Consider the following 20,571-nt stretch of genomic DNA (forward strand, 5'->3'; position numbering starts at 1 on the left):
GTGATATAGGAAAATGGTACACTTTCATTCTTCTGCATTTGGCTGTCCTATTTTCCCATTACCATTTGTTGAAGAGACTCCTTTTTCCATTGGACATTCTTTCCTGCTTTGTTTAAGATTAGTTGACCACAGAGTTGAGGATCCATTACTGGGTTCTCCCTTCTGTTCCACTGATCTATGTTTCTGTTTTTGTGCCACTGTCTTGATGACTATAGCTTTGTAATAGAGCTTGAAGTCCAGAATTGTGATGCCACCAGCTTTGCTTTTCTTTTTCAACATTCCCCTGGCTATTTGGGGTCTTTCCTGGTTCCGTACAAATTTTAAGATTATTTGTTTCAGCTCTGTAGATGTCTTCAGTCTATGTTGTAAAATGTCGATGGTATTTTGTTAGGGATTGTATTGGATGTATAGATATCTCTAGGTAGCATAGACATTTTCACAATATTTATTCTTCCAGTCCACGAGCATGGAATATTTTTCCTTTTTTTTGTGTCTTCCTCAATTTCTTATGGGAGTGTTCTATATTTTTCTGAGTACAGATCCTTTGCCTCTTTGGTTAGGTTTATTCCTAGGTATCTTATGGCTTTTAGTGCAATTTTTTAAAAGATTTTATTTATTTATCTGACAGAGAGAGACACAGTGAGAGAGGGAACACAAGCAGGGGGGTGGGAGAAGGAGAAGCAGGCTTCCCACTGAGCAAGGAACCCCACATGGAGCTCAATCCTAGGACCCCAGGACCACAACCCAAGCCTTAGGTAGACACCCAATAACAGAGCACCCCAGGTGACTCTTTAAGTTGGTATTGGTTGTCAGCTGGAGTGACTTGGTTCTCTTTTATATGGCCTTTCCAGTAAGTGAAGTTGGACTTTTTCATATGGTAGTCTAGAGTAACAAGAGACTAAGAACTAAAGCTGCAAAGCCATATATCAGGAGGCCTGCCACCAAAACCACCTCCAGGTTGGATGTTAAGAAGACTTAAAGGACTCAGCCTATAGTTGTGCCCAATACCTATAATTTATTACAGCAAAAAGATGCTAAATAAAATCAGGAAAGAGAGAAGCTATATGGGGAGAAGGTGCATGGGGCGAAGTCCTGGGGTGATCAGACATAAGCTTCCTAAAGTCCTCTTTTAGTGAAGTCACACAAGACATGCTTAAATCCTCCAACAACAAATTGTGACAACCCATATAACATGTTGTCTGTCAGGGAAGATCTTTAGAGACTCAATGTCCAGGGTATGGACGTAGATGTCTTCAGTCTATGTTGTAAAATCCAGACTCAGAAGAAAAGCATAAACTGTATTATTTATATAGTTTAGGCACAGTGAGCCACTCATAATGGAAACCCTCCTGAATTCTAAGTTCCCAGGTGCAGCCAAGAGCCAGCCTTGTAAGCAGTTCTTTGAAAAATAGACATTAGGCCTGCTGCATTAACTCTTCTGCATGGGCCTTTTGAGCTCTGGGCTTGGAGCCTCCATGATGTCATTCTTCCATATTCAGTTGGTCAAATCAAGTTACTAGACTGATCCATAATTAAAGGGTGGAAAAATAGACTTATTTCTTTTAGGACAACATAGGGATGGGAGGAAACTGATTTTTTTTTCTTTTTTTTGGGCAATCTACCACACATTTTACCATCTAAAAACAAATGTTTTGAAAATACAGCTTTAATTAACTATGTCTGTGTCTATAATTATAAGTTTACAGAATTTGCATATCTGTTTTATATGGATTTTCAGATTGGAGGTTGGGTTTTGTTATTTCAAAAGATTTGGCTTAAGAAAACTATGACTGGGCAGAAATTGTATTGTTCTGTTTTCCTAAATTTAATGAAAGGCAATCTTAGTAAATATGAAAGGACCTCTAGTTCACTACTTATTTTTCTCTAACTCTGCTTTCTTACACACGTTAAATATTAGTTTCCAATTAAAATAAAGCTTTTTAACATTGCATTTTGTCCTGCTTTCAGAGGATGGTTGAGCTTAATCAGAAGTCTGTCTTGGATATGATTAAAGAGTTCAGGAGGAATTGGCACACTCTTTGTACCTCTGAGAGAACTACTGTATGTGGTGCAGACTCCATGCTCCTGGCATTGCAGCTTTCCATAGCAGAGAACAACAAACAGGTTAGTAGACTATATTTAGGTTTACTTTTTTTTTTTTTAAGTGAATGTTGGTAGCTGCTTATTTTAATTATATTAATTTCTTTGTAGTATATGCCCTCCTATGAGAATATCAATACACTATTTTCAAAAATGCATCTGCATGTCTGTGTCAAAATATTACAGTTGGATTTGAAATAGCTTGCTTCAAAATTAAGGCTATTCATATGGATAGTATAATGTAGGATGTGTACATTCCATGTTTAATGTGAAGTCTTAAGATAAACATGCAACTGTTATTATGGTTAAAAATATTTTTATTTATGATTTCTCTTCTTTAAAAAGTTCTAGAAGGCACACATAAATAGTGTTCGTTTTAATATAGTCAAAGAATTTTATGACTAATTTCAGACTTTATGGTATAGATTGATTATTCCTAAGCCAGGCTAAGAATCAGAATCACTTGGGAGGGTTTTTTCAGTCTTGGAAATTCTGATTCTCCTCATCTGCACTGAGGCTCTGGAAATTGTCTCTTTAAAATCTTTTCTTAATCTGATCCTTACATGGTTGGCTTATACAAAACTTGTTTTTGGAATGAGCTGTACATAAAGGCCTTAAGGTGTTCAGATGAGGGAAGGATGAATATAGGCTGAGTGGTAAGAAAATGACTTAAACATACTGGATTTCGGGTAGCTTACTTAAATGAGGAGAAGTCTTTGGATGGGAACGTTTTAAGGAAGGGATGAAGGAAGGGAAAAATCAGTTAAGAAGCATCCAGGAGGTTTGAAGTCTTGACGGTTTGAAGATAATGAGATTCTCTTGACCAGAGAAGGTATTTGAAGTGTGGAATAGTTTCAGTAGGTCTATTGGGCTAGATAGTGAAATGACATTCTGATGAATTATTTTAATCCTATATGTCAGTAGTTCCCATATTTTTAGATTTCATATACCAATAAAATTTTCAGAAAAAATTAGACATTGACAGATTTAAACATTTCTCACATTGGCAAATGAGGCCACTGAGAAAAAAGTAGTTACTAGAACCATAATTTTGAAAAAGAAAGAGAATTTTAATGCCTAAAAATTAGGAATTATATAATCTTAAAATAAGAGATAGTCTTTACTACATATGGCAGTTAGCAATTTTGCATGTTTAAAACAGTATATATTAAAATAAATTTTGAACATAGATCTTGATAAAATTCTATCTTACATAGTCATTCTTTTAACAAATATTTGAATTTTTACTATGTCTAGACATTATTCTAAACATTCTGAGGGAAATCTCTGCTTTTATGGCACTATTCTAGTGAGGAGAGACAGATAATACTCTAATAAATAAGATATTTAGTATTTTAGGTCATAAATATGACAGAAAAATTAAGAGATATAGTGAAGGATTGTATAGAGCTTGGGGTGGAAGTGGACTTTTATCTTAAAATAGGGTGGTCAAAAGCCTCAGCTACAAGTTGCCATTTAAGCAAATTTGAAAGAGGCAAAGAAGGAACTAGTCATGGGAGTTTTTGTGGGAAGGGATTATGAGCAGAGGGTACAGCTGATGCAAGGGCCCTGAGGTGGGAGTATGCCTGGCATGTTTAAGGAACAGCAAAGAGGCCCATATAGCTGTTTATATATATGTTAAATGTTAATTTCTTCCTTTTTTCTCTCCCTTCTGGAGATATTTTTTCTCTTCTTTTCTTTTTCTTTTTCTTTTTTCTTCTCTTCTCTTATTCTTTTCTTTTCTTTTTTCTTTTGTTCCAGGCATTTCTCTCCTTTGTTCCAGGCATTGTCATAAGTTTTGGGGTTAAAATGGTAAGCAAAACTGGACATGGCTCCTGCCTGGCTTATTGCTTGGTGAGGGAGGTAGATATTTAGTAGAGAAAAACACAAATGAATGCAAAATTATAGCCGTGAGAAGAGGTATATAATGCCATGGGACCATGGAGTTGACTTGGTTGGAGAAATCAAGCTGAACTGTAAAGGGAGGAGAGGAGTTAAGTAGGCAAAGAGTTGGAGGCAAGATGATGAGGGTGAAAGAACGGCATATGCAGTGGCCCTGGGCAGGAAACTGCCAGGAGATTTGAGAAAATGCCAAAGAACCAGTGTGGCTGAAGGGTGGTGGTGGTGGTTACATGTCCCACTTGTTTGTTTCTTGTTTTTAATCACAGTCATTATTAAAAACCAATTTTATATAGGTATGTTGAAGGAAAAAAAATGTAAATCACACTTTTTGGACTTTGTGTTTAAAAAAAAGTTAAACTTCCAGAAAAGTCACAAGAATAGTACACTGAATTCCTTCATGCCCTTCACTTAATTCACCAATTTATATTTTGCCACCTTTACATTATTTCTTTAATATTTTTATATGTCTACATAATATAAATCCATAAATATACCCAGGTATGTATTGTACACATGCATACATATTATTCATATTACTCTGTATGAACAATTTGATTGTAAGTAGTGGACATCTTGAGTCTATCCTTAGGCACTCTTGGTATTGTACGTTCTGTGGGTTTTGACAAAAATATAAGTTATGTATGCACCTTTATAGTATTTACAGAATTGTTTCACTGCCCTCAAAATCCTCTCTGCTCCACCTATTTATTCATCCCTCTCACCAACCTCTGCCAACTACTGATTTTTTAATTGTTTTGCCTTTTTTTCAGAATGTCATGTAGTTGGAATTGTAAAGTATATAGCCTTTTCAGGTTGGCTCCTTTCACTTTCTTCCAGATGCATTTATGGTTCCTCCATGTCTGTCTTTTCAGCAGTGAGTAATAGTCCTCTCTATGGATGTATCAGTTTATCCATTTACCTTTTACATTTCTTCCAAACAATATTCAATAAGATATTCAATATTTAATGCTTACTAGTTTAATAATTATTGGATTTTCTGTTATCATCTTTATTTTAAGATTTTATTTTTGTGTAATTTCTATACCCAATATGTACTTACAACCCAGAGATTGAGAATCACATGCTCTGTTGACTGGGCCAGTCTTGCACCCCTGTTATCATCTATCCTCTTTATTTCCAATAGCTCTTCTTGTTCTCTCTTTTTGAAATACCATAGTCTTCTTGCTTCAAGTGTATATTTCTCTGTTGAGACTATTAATGATATTTTTTGAGGTTTTCTTCTTGCATAATCTTTATCCAAGTTTCTTGTTTTATTAGTCTTATTATTCTTCCAACAGAGACTTTTTTCATGATGATCCTTGACCATGCACTTATATTTAAGTGGATCACTAAAATGCTAATGGAAACTCTGTTTGGAGGGTTAGGGGTTGTTAGTCTGATCCGACTGGGCTATTTGGCTGGGAAATATCTGATGCCCACCTTTAAGATATCCCTTTTAGGGGAACCCTCCTACACTGTTGGTGGGAATGCAAGCTGGTGCAGCCACTCTGGAAAACAGCATGGAGGTTCCTCAAAATGTTGAAAATAGAACTGCCCTATGACCCAGCAATTGCACTACTGGGTATTTACCCTAAAGATACAAACGTAGTGATCCAAAGGGGCATGTGCACCCGAATGTTTATAGCAGCAATGTCCACAATAGCCAAACTATGGAAAGAACCTAGATGTCCATCAACAGATGAATGGATCAAGAAGATGTGGAATATATATACACAATGGAATACTATGCAGCCATCAAAAGAAATGAAATCTTGCCATTTGCGACAACATGGATGGAACTAGAGCGTATCATGCTTAGCGAAATAAATCAAGCAGAGAAAGACAACTATCATATGATCTCCCTGATATGAGGAAGTGGTGATGCAACATGGGGGCTTAAGTGGGTAGGAGAAGAATAAATGAAACAAGATGGGATTGGGAGGGAGACAAACCATAAGTGACTCTTAATCTCACAAAACAAATTGAGGGTTGCTGGGGGGAGGGGGTTTGGGAGAAGGGGTTGGGATTATGGACATTGGGGAGGGTGCTTTGGTGAGTGCTGTGAAGTGTGTAAACCTGGTGATTCACAGACCTGTACCCCTGGGGATAAAAATATATGTTTATAAAAAATAAAAAATTAAAAAAAAAAAAGATATCCCTTTTAGAACAGTTTCTTCAGAAAAGAGTCTTTACACAAATGGTGTAAATTTGAGCTGCCAATGTGTTGGGTGCTTGAAAGAAGTTTCAGTATTTAGAATATAAAAAGTCATATATATATATATATATATATATATATATATATATATATATATATATTGGGGGTGGGGGTGGGGGGACTCTTGTTTTCACGCGTACTCTTCGGTCCAGAGACTCTGTTTTACCCTCTCCAGGGCATAAATCCCAGTTTTCTTCTAAAGTAGTTGACTGTTTGCCCCTTTCTCAACAGAAATTAATTATTAGGCAACAGTCTAAATGAATATACACTAACAGTGAGCAGAAGAAAGAGAAATTAAGGAGTTTATCCCATTTACAGTTACACCAAAAGCCATAAGAGGCTTTTATGGTCCATAAAAGCCTATAAGCCTAACCATAAAACTAACCAAAGAGGCAAAGGATCTGTATCAGAAAACTATAGAACACTCCTGTAAGAAATTGAGAAAGACACAAAAAAAATGGAAAAATGTTCTATGCTCACGAATTGGAAGGACAAATATTGTGAAAATGCCTATGCTATGTAGAGCAATCTATACATCCAGTATAATCCCTAACAAAATACCATCGACATTTTTCACAGAGCTGAAACAAATAATCCTAAAATTTGTATGGAACAAGGAAAGACCCCAAATAGCCAGAGAAATGTTGAAAAAGAAAAGCAAAGCTGGTGGCATCACAATTTTGGACTTCAGGCTCTATTACAAAGCTATAGTCATCAAGATAGTGGCACAAAAACAGAAACATAGATCAGTGGAACAGAAGGGAGAACCCAGAAATGGATCTTCAACTCTGTGGTCAACTAATCTTAAACAAAGCAGGAAAGAATGTCCAATGGAAAAAGGAGTCTCTTCAGCAAATGGTAATGGGAAAAGAGGACAGCCAAATGCAGAAGAATGGAAGTGTACCATTTTCCTATATCACACACAAAAATAGACTCAAATGGATGAAAGACCTCAATGTGAGACAGGAATCCATCAAAATCATTGAGGAGAACATAGGCAGCAACCTCTGTGACCTCAGTCACAGTAACTTCTTCATAGACATATCGCCAAAGGCAAGGGAAGCAAGAGCACAGATGAACTATTGGGACTTCATCAAGGTGAAAAGCTGCAGAGCAAAAGAAATAGTTGACAAAACCAAAACACAAGCAACAGAACTGGAGAAAATATTGGCAAATGTCTTATCAGATAAAGGACTAGTATCCAAAATCTATAAAGAACTTACCAAACTCAACACCCAAAGAACAAATAATCCAACCGAGAAATGGGCAGAATATGCTGAGTGAAATAAGTCAAGCAGAGAGAGCCAATTATCATGTAGTTTCACTTACTTGTGGCACATATAAGGAATAACATGGAGGGCATTGGGTGAAAGAGAGGAGAAGTGAGTTCAGGGAAATCAGAGAGGGAGATGAACCATGAGAGAGTGTGGACCCTGAGAAACAGACTGAGGGTTTTGGAGGGGAGGGAGGGTGGGGGGTTGGAGAGAGCCTGGTGCTGGGTATTAAAGAGGGCATGAATTGCATGGCGCACTGGGTATAGTGCATAAACAATGAATCTTGGAATGCTGAAAAAAAATAAAATGAATTTTAACTCTCTTGAATAATGCCTACACACATTTTTGGTTTTTTATTTTTATTTATTTTTTTCAGTGATCCAAAATTCATTGTTTATGCACCACATTCTCTTTTCGTTGTTTTTGTTGGTTTCTTATCATTATGCTTTTAACACTATCCTCACATTAAAATAGTGGAAGGAAATAGAAAAAGAAAAACAAAAAAGAAATGGGCAGAGGACATGAACAGATGTCTTGGCAAAGAAGATATCCAAATGGCCAACAGACACATGAAAAAGTGCTCCACATCACTTGGCATCAGGGAAATACAAATCAAAACCTCAGTGAGATACCACCTTACACCAGTCAGAATGGCTAAAATTAACAAGCTAGTAAATGACAGATGTTGGTGAGGATGCAGAGAAAGGGGAACCCTCCTACACTGTTGGTGGGAATGCAAGCTGGTGTAGCCACTCTGGAAAACAGTATGAAGGTTCCTCAAGAAGTTAAAAATAGACCTACCCAGCGTGACTGGGTGGCCTAGTGGTTAAGCCTCTGCCTTCGGCTCAGGTCATGATCCCAGGGTTCTGGGATTGAGCCCCGCATTGGGCTCTTTGCTTAGCAGGGGGCCTGTTCTCCCTCCCCCTCTGCCTGCTTCTCTGCCTACATTTGATTTCTCTTTCTTTCTGTCAAATAAATAAAATCTTAAAAAAAAAAAATAGAGCTATTCTGCGACCCAGCAATTGCACTACTGAGTATTTCCTGAAGGATTTAATGTAGTGATCCAAAGGGGCACGTGCTCCTGAATGTTTATAGCAGCAACGTCCACAAAAGCCAAACTATTGCAAAAGCCCAGATGTCTATCTGCAATGAATGGATATAGAAGATTGGTATATCTAGGCACAATGGAATATTATGCAGCCATCAAAAAATGAAATCTTGCCATTTTCAATGACGTGGATGGAAGTAGAGGGTATTATGCTAATGGAAATAAGTCAATCAGAGAAAGACGATTATATGATCTCTCAAGTGCGATTTAAGAAATGAAACATGATTGTAGGGGAAGGGAGGGAAAAATAAAACAGGACAAAATCAGAGAGGGAGACAGACCATAAGAAACTTTTAATCATAGGAAACAAACCTGAGGGTTGCTGGAGGGGAGGGTGACAAAGGGCTGGGATAACTGGTGATGGGCTGTAAGGACAACACGTGATGTAATGAGCACTGAGTGTTACATAAGACTGATGAATCACTGAAACTAATAATCACTATATGGTAATTGAATTTAAATTAAAAAAAAGAATAAAAATAAAACCTAAATGAAGATTATCCAGAGAGGTAATCATAGTACCAGGGCTACTTCAGAAATCTCTTCACTGGCAAATATCTTCATCATCATCTTTTTGCTGGACAGATTTTTTTCTAGTGGACATATCAAGACTGTTGACCTTTGAACCTTTGGTTTTGGCAAGGTAGGCAGGGTGGGGGTTTTGATCCGACTTTCCATCTTTCTTATGCTTAGCTTTGTTTCCTAACCTTTGTGCTCAGGGTTCATAAAAACCAGCTTCTTTAGTGCCAGGGAATAGTAGTTACCTGGAAAATACAGGTCTCACCGTTTGCTTATTGGCACTTGCTCATTGTTTTTGACCTTTTGTAATTTCCTTTTTCTTATAAACAATTCAGTCATGTTTAAAAAAAGTTTTCTATTTTCTCTTGTAGTTTTAGGTATTTCATGCCAGGAGGGATTTCTCTGCATATCCAACCAGGCAGATAGTCTTGTTAATATGTCTGTTTTAAAATTCTAACAGATGGTATACATCCTTTCTGTATCTTGTTTTTATTATCCATCATTGTTTTCAAGACCTCTTTCGGTACTGATAGAAAAGTTGATCTAATTTATTCATTTTAACAATCATCCTTTATATGACTGGTATACTTTACTCATTGATAGACCTTTGGGTCATTTGAATTTTTTTGGTATTATAAACAGTTCTTCATTGAAATGAGATGTCTGTGCATGAACAAGAGTTTCTCTAGGCTCTATACACAAGGGGTTATATGACAGATATATCTTTAATTTGACTTGATGTTACCAAATTTGTCTTCAACTTGGTTATTAGAATTTACATTATGTCAACAGTATAGGAGAATATATTCCTGTAGTATACAATTTTCTTATATTTCTCCATATTAGATGTTATCTAAGAACAAGAAAAGAGAAAAGAGGGTATTTCATTTTAATTTTTCTATTAGAGCATTTAAACATCTTTTAAGATGATTATTTGACTCTTTAGGTATCCTCTTTATTGTTTGCTCATTCATATCCTTTACTTACTTTACTGTTGAGTTCTTTTTATCTCTTTTTTACTCTTTAAAAGAATTCTACATGTACTTTGTAACACTCTTTGTCGGTAACTTCTGATGTGTTCCATTTTACTTACCTTCTCTGGATATACTTCCTTTAGATTGTTTTATCAGAATTTATATGCCAATCTTAGTCTCAATCTTATATACCATTGTTCACTCAGTCAGTGAAGCTAGACACCCAAAGGTCATTGTACAGCTTCTTTATTTTGCTCCCCATTGCAATCCATATTCAAGTCTTTCTAATTTTACTGCCTGAGCATTAAAAAGAAAAACAACCAAAAAAAAAAAAACCCCAAAAAACTCTCCTTTAGTAACCCGAAGGAATGGTACCCCAAGATAATAGGTTCTGCGGATATTATATCAATGGAATAGACTATCTAAAGGTTAAGCTTTGGCGATCATTCACTTGAAAATGAGAAGAGAGAGAAATTGAGGCAATTATTAAGAATCATTATTATACAGTAATTGAGAGCTATTGTTTTGGAATTAAGCAGACTGTATTCGTATCACCTACTGTTTGTTTATGAATAATTTTTGAAGCATAAATATATCAAAAAGGTAAGTGAAATATACCCTGAAGAAAATTTAGTTTTCATGTAAAAATTTTAATATGTTGAAATACTCAATTCAAGATATTTTTTCTTTTGGGTTTGTCTGTGTAGCACACACTTAGGATCTCTTTCTACTTGTTAATTTTCTACTTGCTAATTCACTGTGAAAGTTCAGACTCTGGGTGGGAGAAAAGAGGAGAGGTGAATTGCAACTGAGCTTATCACAGTTTGTGTATGTGTGTGCACATGTGCAGTAGGGATGCTGGGCTGCAGTTCTGATTGACTCTCAGTCTCCATGTGGAGTTAGCTCAGGCATCCCCAGCTGTGTGCAGATTTCCATGTAAAAATCCATAGATTTTTTGAGGACTACATGGCAAATATATATGACTTTTATTATTAAGCTGCAGATAGCACTTTAGCTTTTCCTTTCCTTAGAATTGACTTTGTAGTTTGACTCTGTCTGGCAATTACATCATAAATGCTATTTTTCATGAACTTAAATAGCCTTAAAACGTTACAAATGTTCCATTGGATGAAACAAAGATATTAATTTTATAACTTCATGGAAAGCCACAGCCTGTGGTTGACTGTCAGATTTGAAAATGACCTAACTTTGACATAATGAATAAGACGAAACAGTTTTTACAATTATATTACATTTATCTAATACCTGCCTAACAAACAGTTATTTTACTTTGAATGAGAAAAGGGAATGAATGACATTTTTTGATCACCTGCCATTCATCAGGTGTTATTTAATCTGTTTAATCTCATTTTATAACCAAGGAAAAGTATTCACAGGATTTTCAGTATTTTACTCATGGTCACATAGCCAATTAATACTCTTAAGCAGACCTCCTATCTTTTCTGTTTTGATAACAATAAAAATTCCAGTTAGTTAAAAATATGAAGTTTATTTAAGTTTTTGAATAATTATAAAAATACCTTCAGCAAAATATACAAAGTACAACTGCTCTGAAAAAATGTAACTTCATTTTTTTCCTCATTTTATTCTTATGAAATACAATCCTTCTTATGTCCATCAGAGAATTAAAGCATTGACCATCTTGAACTTCCTTCAGATATTAGCCAGCTGGCATGTTTTCCTAGCAAAACATTTTCTGATTTGACCACAAGCTCTCTGAATCAGTTGTTACTGGTTTGAATAATAGAATATGCTGTCATGGTGGGCACCTGATCATGAAAACTGATATCTGGAGTACATTTTTATTTGGATTTAAAATGTTTTTACAATCCCAGTATAAACACTGTTAATCTAGTCAAAACCTTTTCTCACAAGATCAAGAGCTTGCCTGGTTTTACTTTAACTAGTTATAGTCAACCGAATAAGACTGAATTGTACATTTATGTTAGGCAAAATTTTAATTTATTTTTCATAAGAAAGATGTCATATCAAAACAGTTTTAGGAATTTTTTGAGATAAGACAACTTAGTTTTGAAACTCTAAATAGCTGGATTTGTTTAACTTAAATACCATTTGGAAATTTTATTGTGTAATTTTGTGGGATTGGGAAGTAAAGTGTACAGTTTTTGATGCGATGCTGCGAAGTTAAAAATCTGTCTTACATTTGGGTTATGGATTCAAGATTTGAGAGTTACTGGGTGTTTTTTTTTTGGTTTTTCATTGAATTAATTTCATGAAATATTATTAATTTTTATAATTTTGATATAATAGGTCCCTCCAAGGACAGTAAGGATAATTTTCTTTGTCTCCATGAGGATGAGTAAAAAGTTAATAATTTTTAAGGCAGTTTGGACATAATTGCCTTAAATTTAGATAGTAACTAGAAAATGTAGCTGATTTTTGTAAAAGAAATGTAAATTTAAAAGAGTCAGTTAAGTAGAAAGTTTATTTTTCAGCTCTTTTTTTTTTTCTTCAAGATTTTATTTATTTATTTGAGAGAGTGAGATAGCACAAGCAAAGGGAGTGGCAGAGGGAGAAGGAGAAGCAGGCTCCCTGCTGAACAGGGAGCCAGACATGGGGTTCCATCCCAAGACTCTAGGATCTGAGCCAAAGGCAGACGCTTAACTGACTGAGTCACCCAGGCGCCCCTACTTGACTCTTTTTGGTTCTTTTTATTATTCTTCATTGGCTAAAGATGATGTTACAATTTTAGTTCCAGTGAATTATAGTTCTATTTAAATATCCACCCATCTTTCAGTGCAAATGATGGAAAGATCTTGGTGTTATCAGAAACTACTAACATATTAAGGGAACTTAATTGTGGAAAAAAGCAACATAATACATTTCACAAAATTACATATGAATACTTAAAGATATTTGTTACTCATGCTGTATTGGAAAGGAGTAGTTAGAATTTTTTACTGAATTAGGGCTGGCATTTTTTTTTTTTTTTAGGAGGGCACTATTATTAATATCTGAAAGCAGAATGCAATCAATTAAAAAAAACCTTCAGCATGTCTACCGACTAATACATCATGTTGATATTGAAGAAGAGAAAAAAGAACAATTTTACCTCAATAGGAACATCCAGCAGCTTATAGAAAGAAACTGTGGCTTTTTAACACTTGTTTATAGTTTGGTGTGTCCATGAACAGGGAAGAATCAAAATTCTTCTCCGACCCAAGGTTTTAGCACTGCTATTTTGCTTTTTCTGGAACAGTAATGAAATAAAATGTGATTTTTAAAATTAGTTTTTATGATCATGTCTTAAGACTAACAGTTGGAAGTGTGGTATGTAGTAATTCACTATGGCATTGAAAATTTTGATTAAGAGATTAAAAATGCATTAGAAGAGCTAAAAGGAGCTAAATATTAACAGAATCAAATTTTTCCCCAATTAATAGTACTTAAGAACAGATCACTGCCCACCCATACCCTGAATTTGAGAAGAAATTTAATGAAGAAAGACTAGATATTTGCTAATTTTGTCATGCCCAAACTTGCCATAGTTGTTTGTATTTTACAAAACCAACAAAATCCTTTTCTATCTGGTTTAAAAATTATTCCATAGCTGAACTTGGATGTTATTTTCAAATCCACAAGAATTCAATGTACACTTTTCTATAACAAAACTCAATTTGTATTTCCCGTCTCAATTACAGATTAATGAATATTCTGGTACCTAAATTTATCTTTTCATTTTTGGCATTGTCTCTTTTCAGCATAGTGGAGAATTTACAGTTTCCCTCAGCGATGTCTTATTGACCTGGAAATACTTTCTACATGAGAAGTTGAACCTACCATTTGAAAATACAAAAGTGATTGACCATTATGAGGACATTAGGAGGACTTACGATGATTTCTTAAAGAATAGTAATATGGTAGATCTGATTGATGTTTATAAAAAATGTAGTGTTTTGATTTCTAGTTGTGAAAATAATGCCAACATATCTCCTGTAAGTATTTTTTAAAATAATTCTGTCTTAAATGAAAATTTGGCTAGATTTATTTTTATTTTAAACTATGGTATCAACATTTATAGTAACTTGATAGTGCTTTTGCTTTTCAGATCATGTTAGAAATGGAAAATTTAGCTACCTGAAAGTTAGTTATTACTGGAAAGAAATATTTCAGTGGTAAATTTTGTTGAAATTATGTTATTTGGTTGAAATATAAGAACAGCTTCTTACCAGATCAAAAAATTTTAACAAAGAGATCAGTCCCAAATGTGTGATTTCTTTTTTTTTTTTTTTAAGATTTTATTTATTTATTTGGCAGAGAGAGATCACAAGCAGGCGAGAGGCAGGCAAAGAGAGAGGAAGGGAAGCAGGCTCCCTGTTGAGCAGAGAGCCCGATGTGGGACTCGACCCCATGACCCTGAGATCATGACCTGAGCCGAAGGCAGCGGCTTAACCCACTGAGCCACCCAGGCGCCCTATGATTTCTTTTTGAATTCATGCCAAGGATTGCTTTTATATTTTACTTTCTTGTTTTGATGTATACATGTTCATTTGGCATATGTTGTATAAATGATTGCTATGACTCTTTCTATGGATTAGTAGTACTAATTATTGAGATGGGGTATCATTTTGTGATGATACTATGATACAGTAAACATGGGGTAATATACTGTTCCTGGTTTTTTTTGCATACACATATTCATTGCTTTATTTTTTTATTGAATATAAATTTTAAAACTAATGGGATGCCATCCTTTCTAGTTTGGTTTTATCTACATTAGAATTAATAAACTTTTAGAATATATTTGGATGTATCTATTTTAAAGTGTTGAAGTATATTTATCTTAACATTACTGAGTACCAATAAAGTAGTAATTAAATAGTAGTAATAACTAAATAATTATAGATATAATTAGAAGAAAATGTTTATTATATTTTCTAAGATATTAGAATATTTTATAAATATTTCTGTCTGAAACTTGGGAATCATGTTTTGGCTCCTTGTAATAGAAACCTCTAACAGTGGTTTACGAAAATGGAAGTTTTATTTCATTGTTTTATAAAAGGAGTCTTAAGGTAAGCATATGGGACTGATGTGATGGCTCTGTGGTTATCAGATACCTAGGATTTTTCTGTCATTCTGCTTATTCATCTTAGTTCTTGACCTCTATCCTCAAGATCATTTGTGGTCCAGGTTAGCTGTTGGAACTCCAGATTCCATATCAGCGTTCCTTGTATCAGGAAGTAGTAAGGGAACCCAGCACTCTTCTTTCATTTTAAAGAGGCATAGCTCTTTTGCTTCCATGTCCTTGCACAAAGCTTAGTCACATGGCCACACCAAGATGTTAGGGAAGATGGAGAATATAGTCCTTTTTTTTTCTGGGTAACATGCCAGAATAAAAACAAAATCTCTGTTACTGATGAAGAAGGGGAGAGTGGATATTGGCAGGCAGTTTGCGGTCTTGGCCTACTGGGCTATAATAGAACCCTTTCCCCTGTTGTAACTTCTTCTTCTTCTTCTTTTTTTTTTTTTTTTTTTAAGATTTTATTTATTTATTTGAGAGAGAGAGCTAGAGAGAGCATGAGAGCATGAGTTGGGGCAGAGGGACAGAAGGAGAGAGAGAGAAGCAGGCTCCTCGCTGAGCATATAGCCCAACACAGGGCTCAACAAGGGCTTGACTTGGGGTTCAGTCTCAGGACCCCAGGATCATGATCTGAACCAAAGGCAGATGCTTAACTGACTGAGCCACCCAGGTGCCCCCTGTCGTAACTTTCTGAGACCCACACTATGGTAAAGATACTTGTGAGGGAAGATTGTTTTTCTTCATTCCTTCCTACCTATGTTTTATTTGCTTGTAGAGATGATTTTTGACTATTTTTCATATAGTTAATTTAGAGAGGCTAACCAAACATAAGTATTGGATTGTAGGAACAACAAAGAGAATTTTTTGATAAGCCAGTAAGAGTATAATCTGCCTGATGTTTTTGGGCACATTGTTTTCACCTTATCCTTTGTTGCTGTCTAAGTTTTCTGTAAGATTTTTTTTTTATTTGAAAGATTTTATATGTTTATTTGAGAGAGAGTAAGAGGGAGAGAGAGAGAGAGCATTGGGGGGGGGAGGGTCAGAGGGAGAAGAAGACTCCCTGCTAAGCAGGGAGCCTAATGCAGGGCTCGATCCTGGGACTCCAGGATCGTGACCTGAGCTGAAAGGCAGTCGCTTTTCAGCTTTTTGAGCCACCCAGGCCCCCCCGTCTAATAAATCTTCTAATAAGCCTCTTCATTTAAGTGTATCAACTGTAGTATGAGATACACAGGTTTACCTTGGAGGGAGTTCTGTGCCTCCAAACATCAGCATGTTCTGCAGAATTTCAGGAGGGGAGTGGAAGCTGCTGAGATGATAGCATGTGAAGTTGAAATTTTTCTGCACTTAAAATGGAAGATTTGATCTCTGACACTTATTTGCTCTAGGGAAATTTCCAATGAAGAAAAACTGAGCAGAAAAACAGATACTTAGATTGATTTCCTCAAAAATACGTTAAAATAATTCTAATTTATGCTGAAAGTGTCTTTTAAAAAGATTTATTAGAGAGAGAGAGTGGGGAGGGGCAGAGGGAGAGACTCTTCAAGCAGACCCCCTACTGAGCGCTGAGTCCAATGGGGGTTTGATAACAACCCATGAAACCATAACCTGAGCTGATACCAAGAGTGGGATCCTTAGCTGATTAAACCACTCAAGTGCTCCTAAAAGTGTCTTTAAAGATACATATGCTTATGTATCTTTGTTTCTTATTTATAGTAGCTTAAATAAGGCAGAAATTACAAGGAATTAAGATAAAGGTAAGACAGGGATATTCTGGGAACATGATAACTTGAACAAGTTATTTCATACATTATAATTGTATGAAATTATAAATTGTATGAAATTGTATGAAATTGTATGAAATTATAAATGTATGAATACATATAAGTGTATTTCACACATTATAATTCCTCTCCTGGGGAACATGCATGCAGGGCCTGTGGACATCTGGGAGCATATAAGACCTCGATTTCTAAATGGAGTCCAAGTTGAGACAATTGGTACAGAATTTGCTTTCTCATGAACTGAACAATAATCTGAGGGATACTGGAGATCTGGGCTGAGGAGAAGAAATGGTAGATTTCAAGAAGAACTTAGCAGCCCTCAGAAATCTGGGAACCTTCTGGGGAAGGTCAAAAATTCCATCTGAGTGTGCCAGGATTCTTTGACTTAGGAAGCCAAGAAGTAACTGAATGGATGGGTATACTGTTGGTGATCCTTGAGAGACCACAAAAAGACTTTCTCTTGGTTTAAGGAGGTGACTGGCATCCTGTTTATTTTTCCACTGATGCTTTGTAAACAGTAGAGACATTTTCAACTTTTATTACTTGTAAAATTGTCCTCACTTCAGGTACCTCAACAGTCAGGGCCTTAGCCTATGAAGAAAAGCAACAGCCACTTAATGAGTCCCAGCACTTGCAGAAAGATGAGTTAACTCAGAGCACATGTGACCAACAGAATAGCGCTCTTAATGGTGAATCCATAAAAGTAGTTAAGTACTCAGGAAATTCAAGGATACACCTAAACATTAAGACTTTCTAGATTTAAAAAAGAGGAAAAGAAGTCTTCCCAGTGCAACAGATGGATTCAGGCACAAATCAGAGTTCTGAATGTCAAATACAAAAAATGTTTAAAGCAGAGGGGCAGCTGGGTGGCTCAGTTAGGCGTCTGCCTTCAGCTCAGGTCATGATCCTGGGGTTCTGGGATTGAGTACCACGTTGGGTTCTCTGCTCAGCAGGGAGCTTGCTTCTCCCTCTCCCTGCTGCTCCTGATCTCTCTCACTCTGTCTCTTTCTCTCTCAAATAAAATCTTTTAAAAAAACAATCTTTAAAAATATATATTTAAGGCAGAGAGAGAAAAATATGAAGTAATTATGAAGGAAAAGTTAAGAAACTTGGAGGTTGGATCTGAAGGATTTAACATAACAAATGATAGGAATTCCAGAGGAGAAAAAGGATGAGATGCAGAAGAGGTCATGATTAAATAAAATATTCTAACCACATTTGTTATAATAAAATTTCCCCAAGTCTGTTAAGTGTTTATGAAGTTCCAGACTGTATTGAAGAGAAAAAGACACATACCTAAGCATATCCTGGTAAAGTTTCCAAACTCTTAAGGATAAAGATAAATATTATAAGTTTCCTGGTGGAAAGAACAAGTTATTTAAAAAGAACAACAATGAAATAGCATGTCCTGAAAGAAGAGGACAGTGACCTAAGAATCTCATCCTCAACAAGATATCACTTACCAGCTAAGTTAAAGGAAGGATTTGTGAGGGTTGCAAAAATTTGAAGAATGTCATCTTCATAATTCAAGTGAAGAATTTGCCCATTTGAAGACTGTAATAATTAAACAGATGAATTGGAGAGCAGGTACCTATCCAAGAAAAGATGGTAGTGAGCAATGAAACTTGGAGTATATGTGTGTCTAGTTAATGATAAGAGTGGACTGGGAACATGTGTACTATGGAAGCCTATACTTAATGGCAGGCTTATACTAAAGGAAATTCTGATATTAGTTTAAAATTAAAATGACTAAATATTGTATTTTTTGGGGGGGTAAGTAGCCAGCATTATTACTTTTTATTTTTATTTTAGATTTATTTATTTATTTATTTGACAGAGATCACAAGTAGGCAGAGAGGCAGACAGAGAGAGGAGGAGGCAGGCTCCTTGATGAGCAGAGAGCCTGATGAGGGGATCCCAGGACCCTGGGATCATGACCTGAGCTGAAGGCAGAGGCTTTAACCCACTGAGCCACCCAGGCACCCCTATCACTTTTAAATAATGATAGAGAAATGGGTTATTATATATAGCTTGGTGTGAAATATTTTTAATAGTTGTCATAGCACCTTATTAGTAACCTCCTTTGTTTTCTACAGAGTCAGCTACGCGATTTTCTTTCTGGGAGACAGTATGTAGTAACTGATGAAACTGATCTTTATGTACCAACATCACCAATGAGTAAACACAACCAGGATAATGAAAAGGTACTGAAAAATTGTGAGCAGGACTGATCCTCTTCAAATCACCATGAATTTGTACATTACAGTTATTATTTTTTCTCATTTTTAAAAGTTTTTAATTTGTTTAAATAAAACTATATTTGCAAAGAGTAATGCATTAGAGACTGCTGAGATCCTAGCAGTCAGTGCCTTCCAGGTTTTGGGACAACATAACAGGCACTATGCAAAAATAAGTATCACTCATCAGTCTTTGAAAAGTAGTTAGAAGGTCTAAGTTGCCAGAGTTATTTGAATCTTTGTATTTGACAAATTTGCTTATGGTTTTAAATGAATGATTCTTGGGAGGTTATGTACAATTGAAAATTCTGTTCTGTCACCTTTGAAGTAGATAACTGATGCATCACAAATTGTGATAATAAGAGTTTGTTGTGCAAACAAACCACAGAAAACAAACCACAGGTTTGGTCTAATATAATTTACCTTAAGTAAAATGCTATGCTAGGTACCTAATTAAATATAGTAACCCCTTAAAAACTGTGGGGGTTATGTTTATGGAATTTTCTATGGTAAATAAAATCACTATTGACAAGATAAAAATTTGAGTATTGGAAAACAGTAAAACTGCATTCAACATATCAAAATCTATCTTCTTTATTCAGTTTGACAATCACCTTCATTTTTAAGGAAATATTGCTAAGGCAGATTCTCCCATAAGTCCCATGCCACAAAGATCACATTTTAAGAAATATATTTGTCACTGCCCTCATAAATACCTGTGCACCTACTTCCTAGACTTACTAACATGCTTGAACATCTGCATTTAATATTTTTTGTGCCGTATTTGAAAGTTAAGTTTCTGACATCATGGTATTTAATCCCTAAAGTTCTTTAGCATATCATTTCCCGAAGATAGAAGCAGTAACATAATACCATTATTATATATAAGAAAACTTAATTTTCCCTAATATCACTTACTGTCTTCCCTATTCAGATTTCTCCATTTGTCCTCCAAATGGTTTTATCTCTCTTTAGATTTTTAATCTAGGAGAATTCCCCTCAGTCTTTTTCTCTTCTTATTTATGTATTTAAGTACTCCTGGAATTATTTATCTTGTTCTTCTATTTCCAGTAAACTAGAAGTTTTATGCAATAGCTTGCTTAGATTCAAGTTTAGTACTTCATAACTGAAGGTATCGTATTAAGAGACACAAACTCAAGTTGTCCCAAATTACCAGATCTCTCTAGGATAAAGATGTAGTTTTCCCTTTGCTGTCAACAGAAATCTGTGGGGTGACACTGTATAAATATACTGTTTTGCAGCAACTTTTCACCCAGTGGTTTTACACATATGTTCATGACCCTTGTCTGAATCAGTTATTTCTTTAGTGTTTGCAAAATGGTGAGTTTCTAACTCTGTCATGTCTTTACATTAATTAGCTGCCATTTCTCAGTAA

At 35.4% G+C, this 20,571-nt stretch overlaps 1 protein-coding gene across 2 annotated transcripts in view; it reads left to right on the forward strand.

The window, feature by feature from the left end:
- The window catches only part of PARPBP (PARP1 binding protein), a 72,988-nt gene that overhangs the window by 6,122 nt on the left and 46,295 nt on the right, over window positions 1-20,571 (forward strand). The window contains exons 2-4 of one of the 2 annotated variants that reach the window (XM_059186673.1): window positions 1,969-2,124; window positions 13,836-14,069; window positions 19,035-19,142. In XM_059186673.1, coding sequence (XP_059042656.1) covers window positions 1,972-2,124; window positions 13,836-14,069; window positions 19,035-19,142 — 495 coding nt within the window. In that variant the 5' untranslated portion in view covers window positions 1,969-1,971. The remainder of the gene's footprint in view (window positions 1-1,968; window positions 2,125-13,835; window positions 14,070-19,034; window positions 19,143-20,571) is intronic. The other variant, XM_059186675.1, reaches the window with a different exon arrangement.

The sequence above is a fragment of the Mustela lutreola genome, chromosome 8 (genome assembly GCF_030435805.1).
Source record: "Mustela lutreola isolate mMusLut2 chromosome 8, mMusLut2.pri, whole genome shotgun sequence".
In the NCBI taxonomy this organism is placed as follows: domain Eukaryota; kingdom Metazoa; phylum Chordata; class Mammalia; order Carnivora; family Mustelidae; genus Mustela; species Mustela lutreola.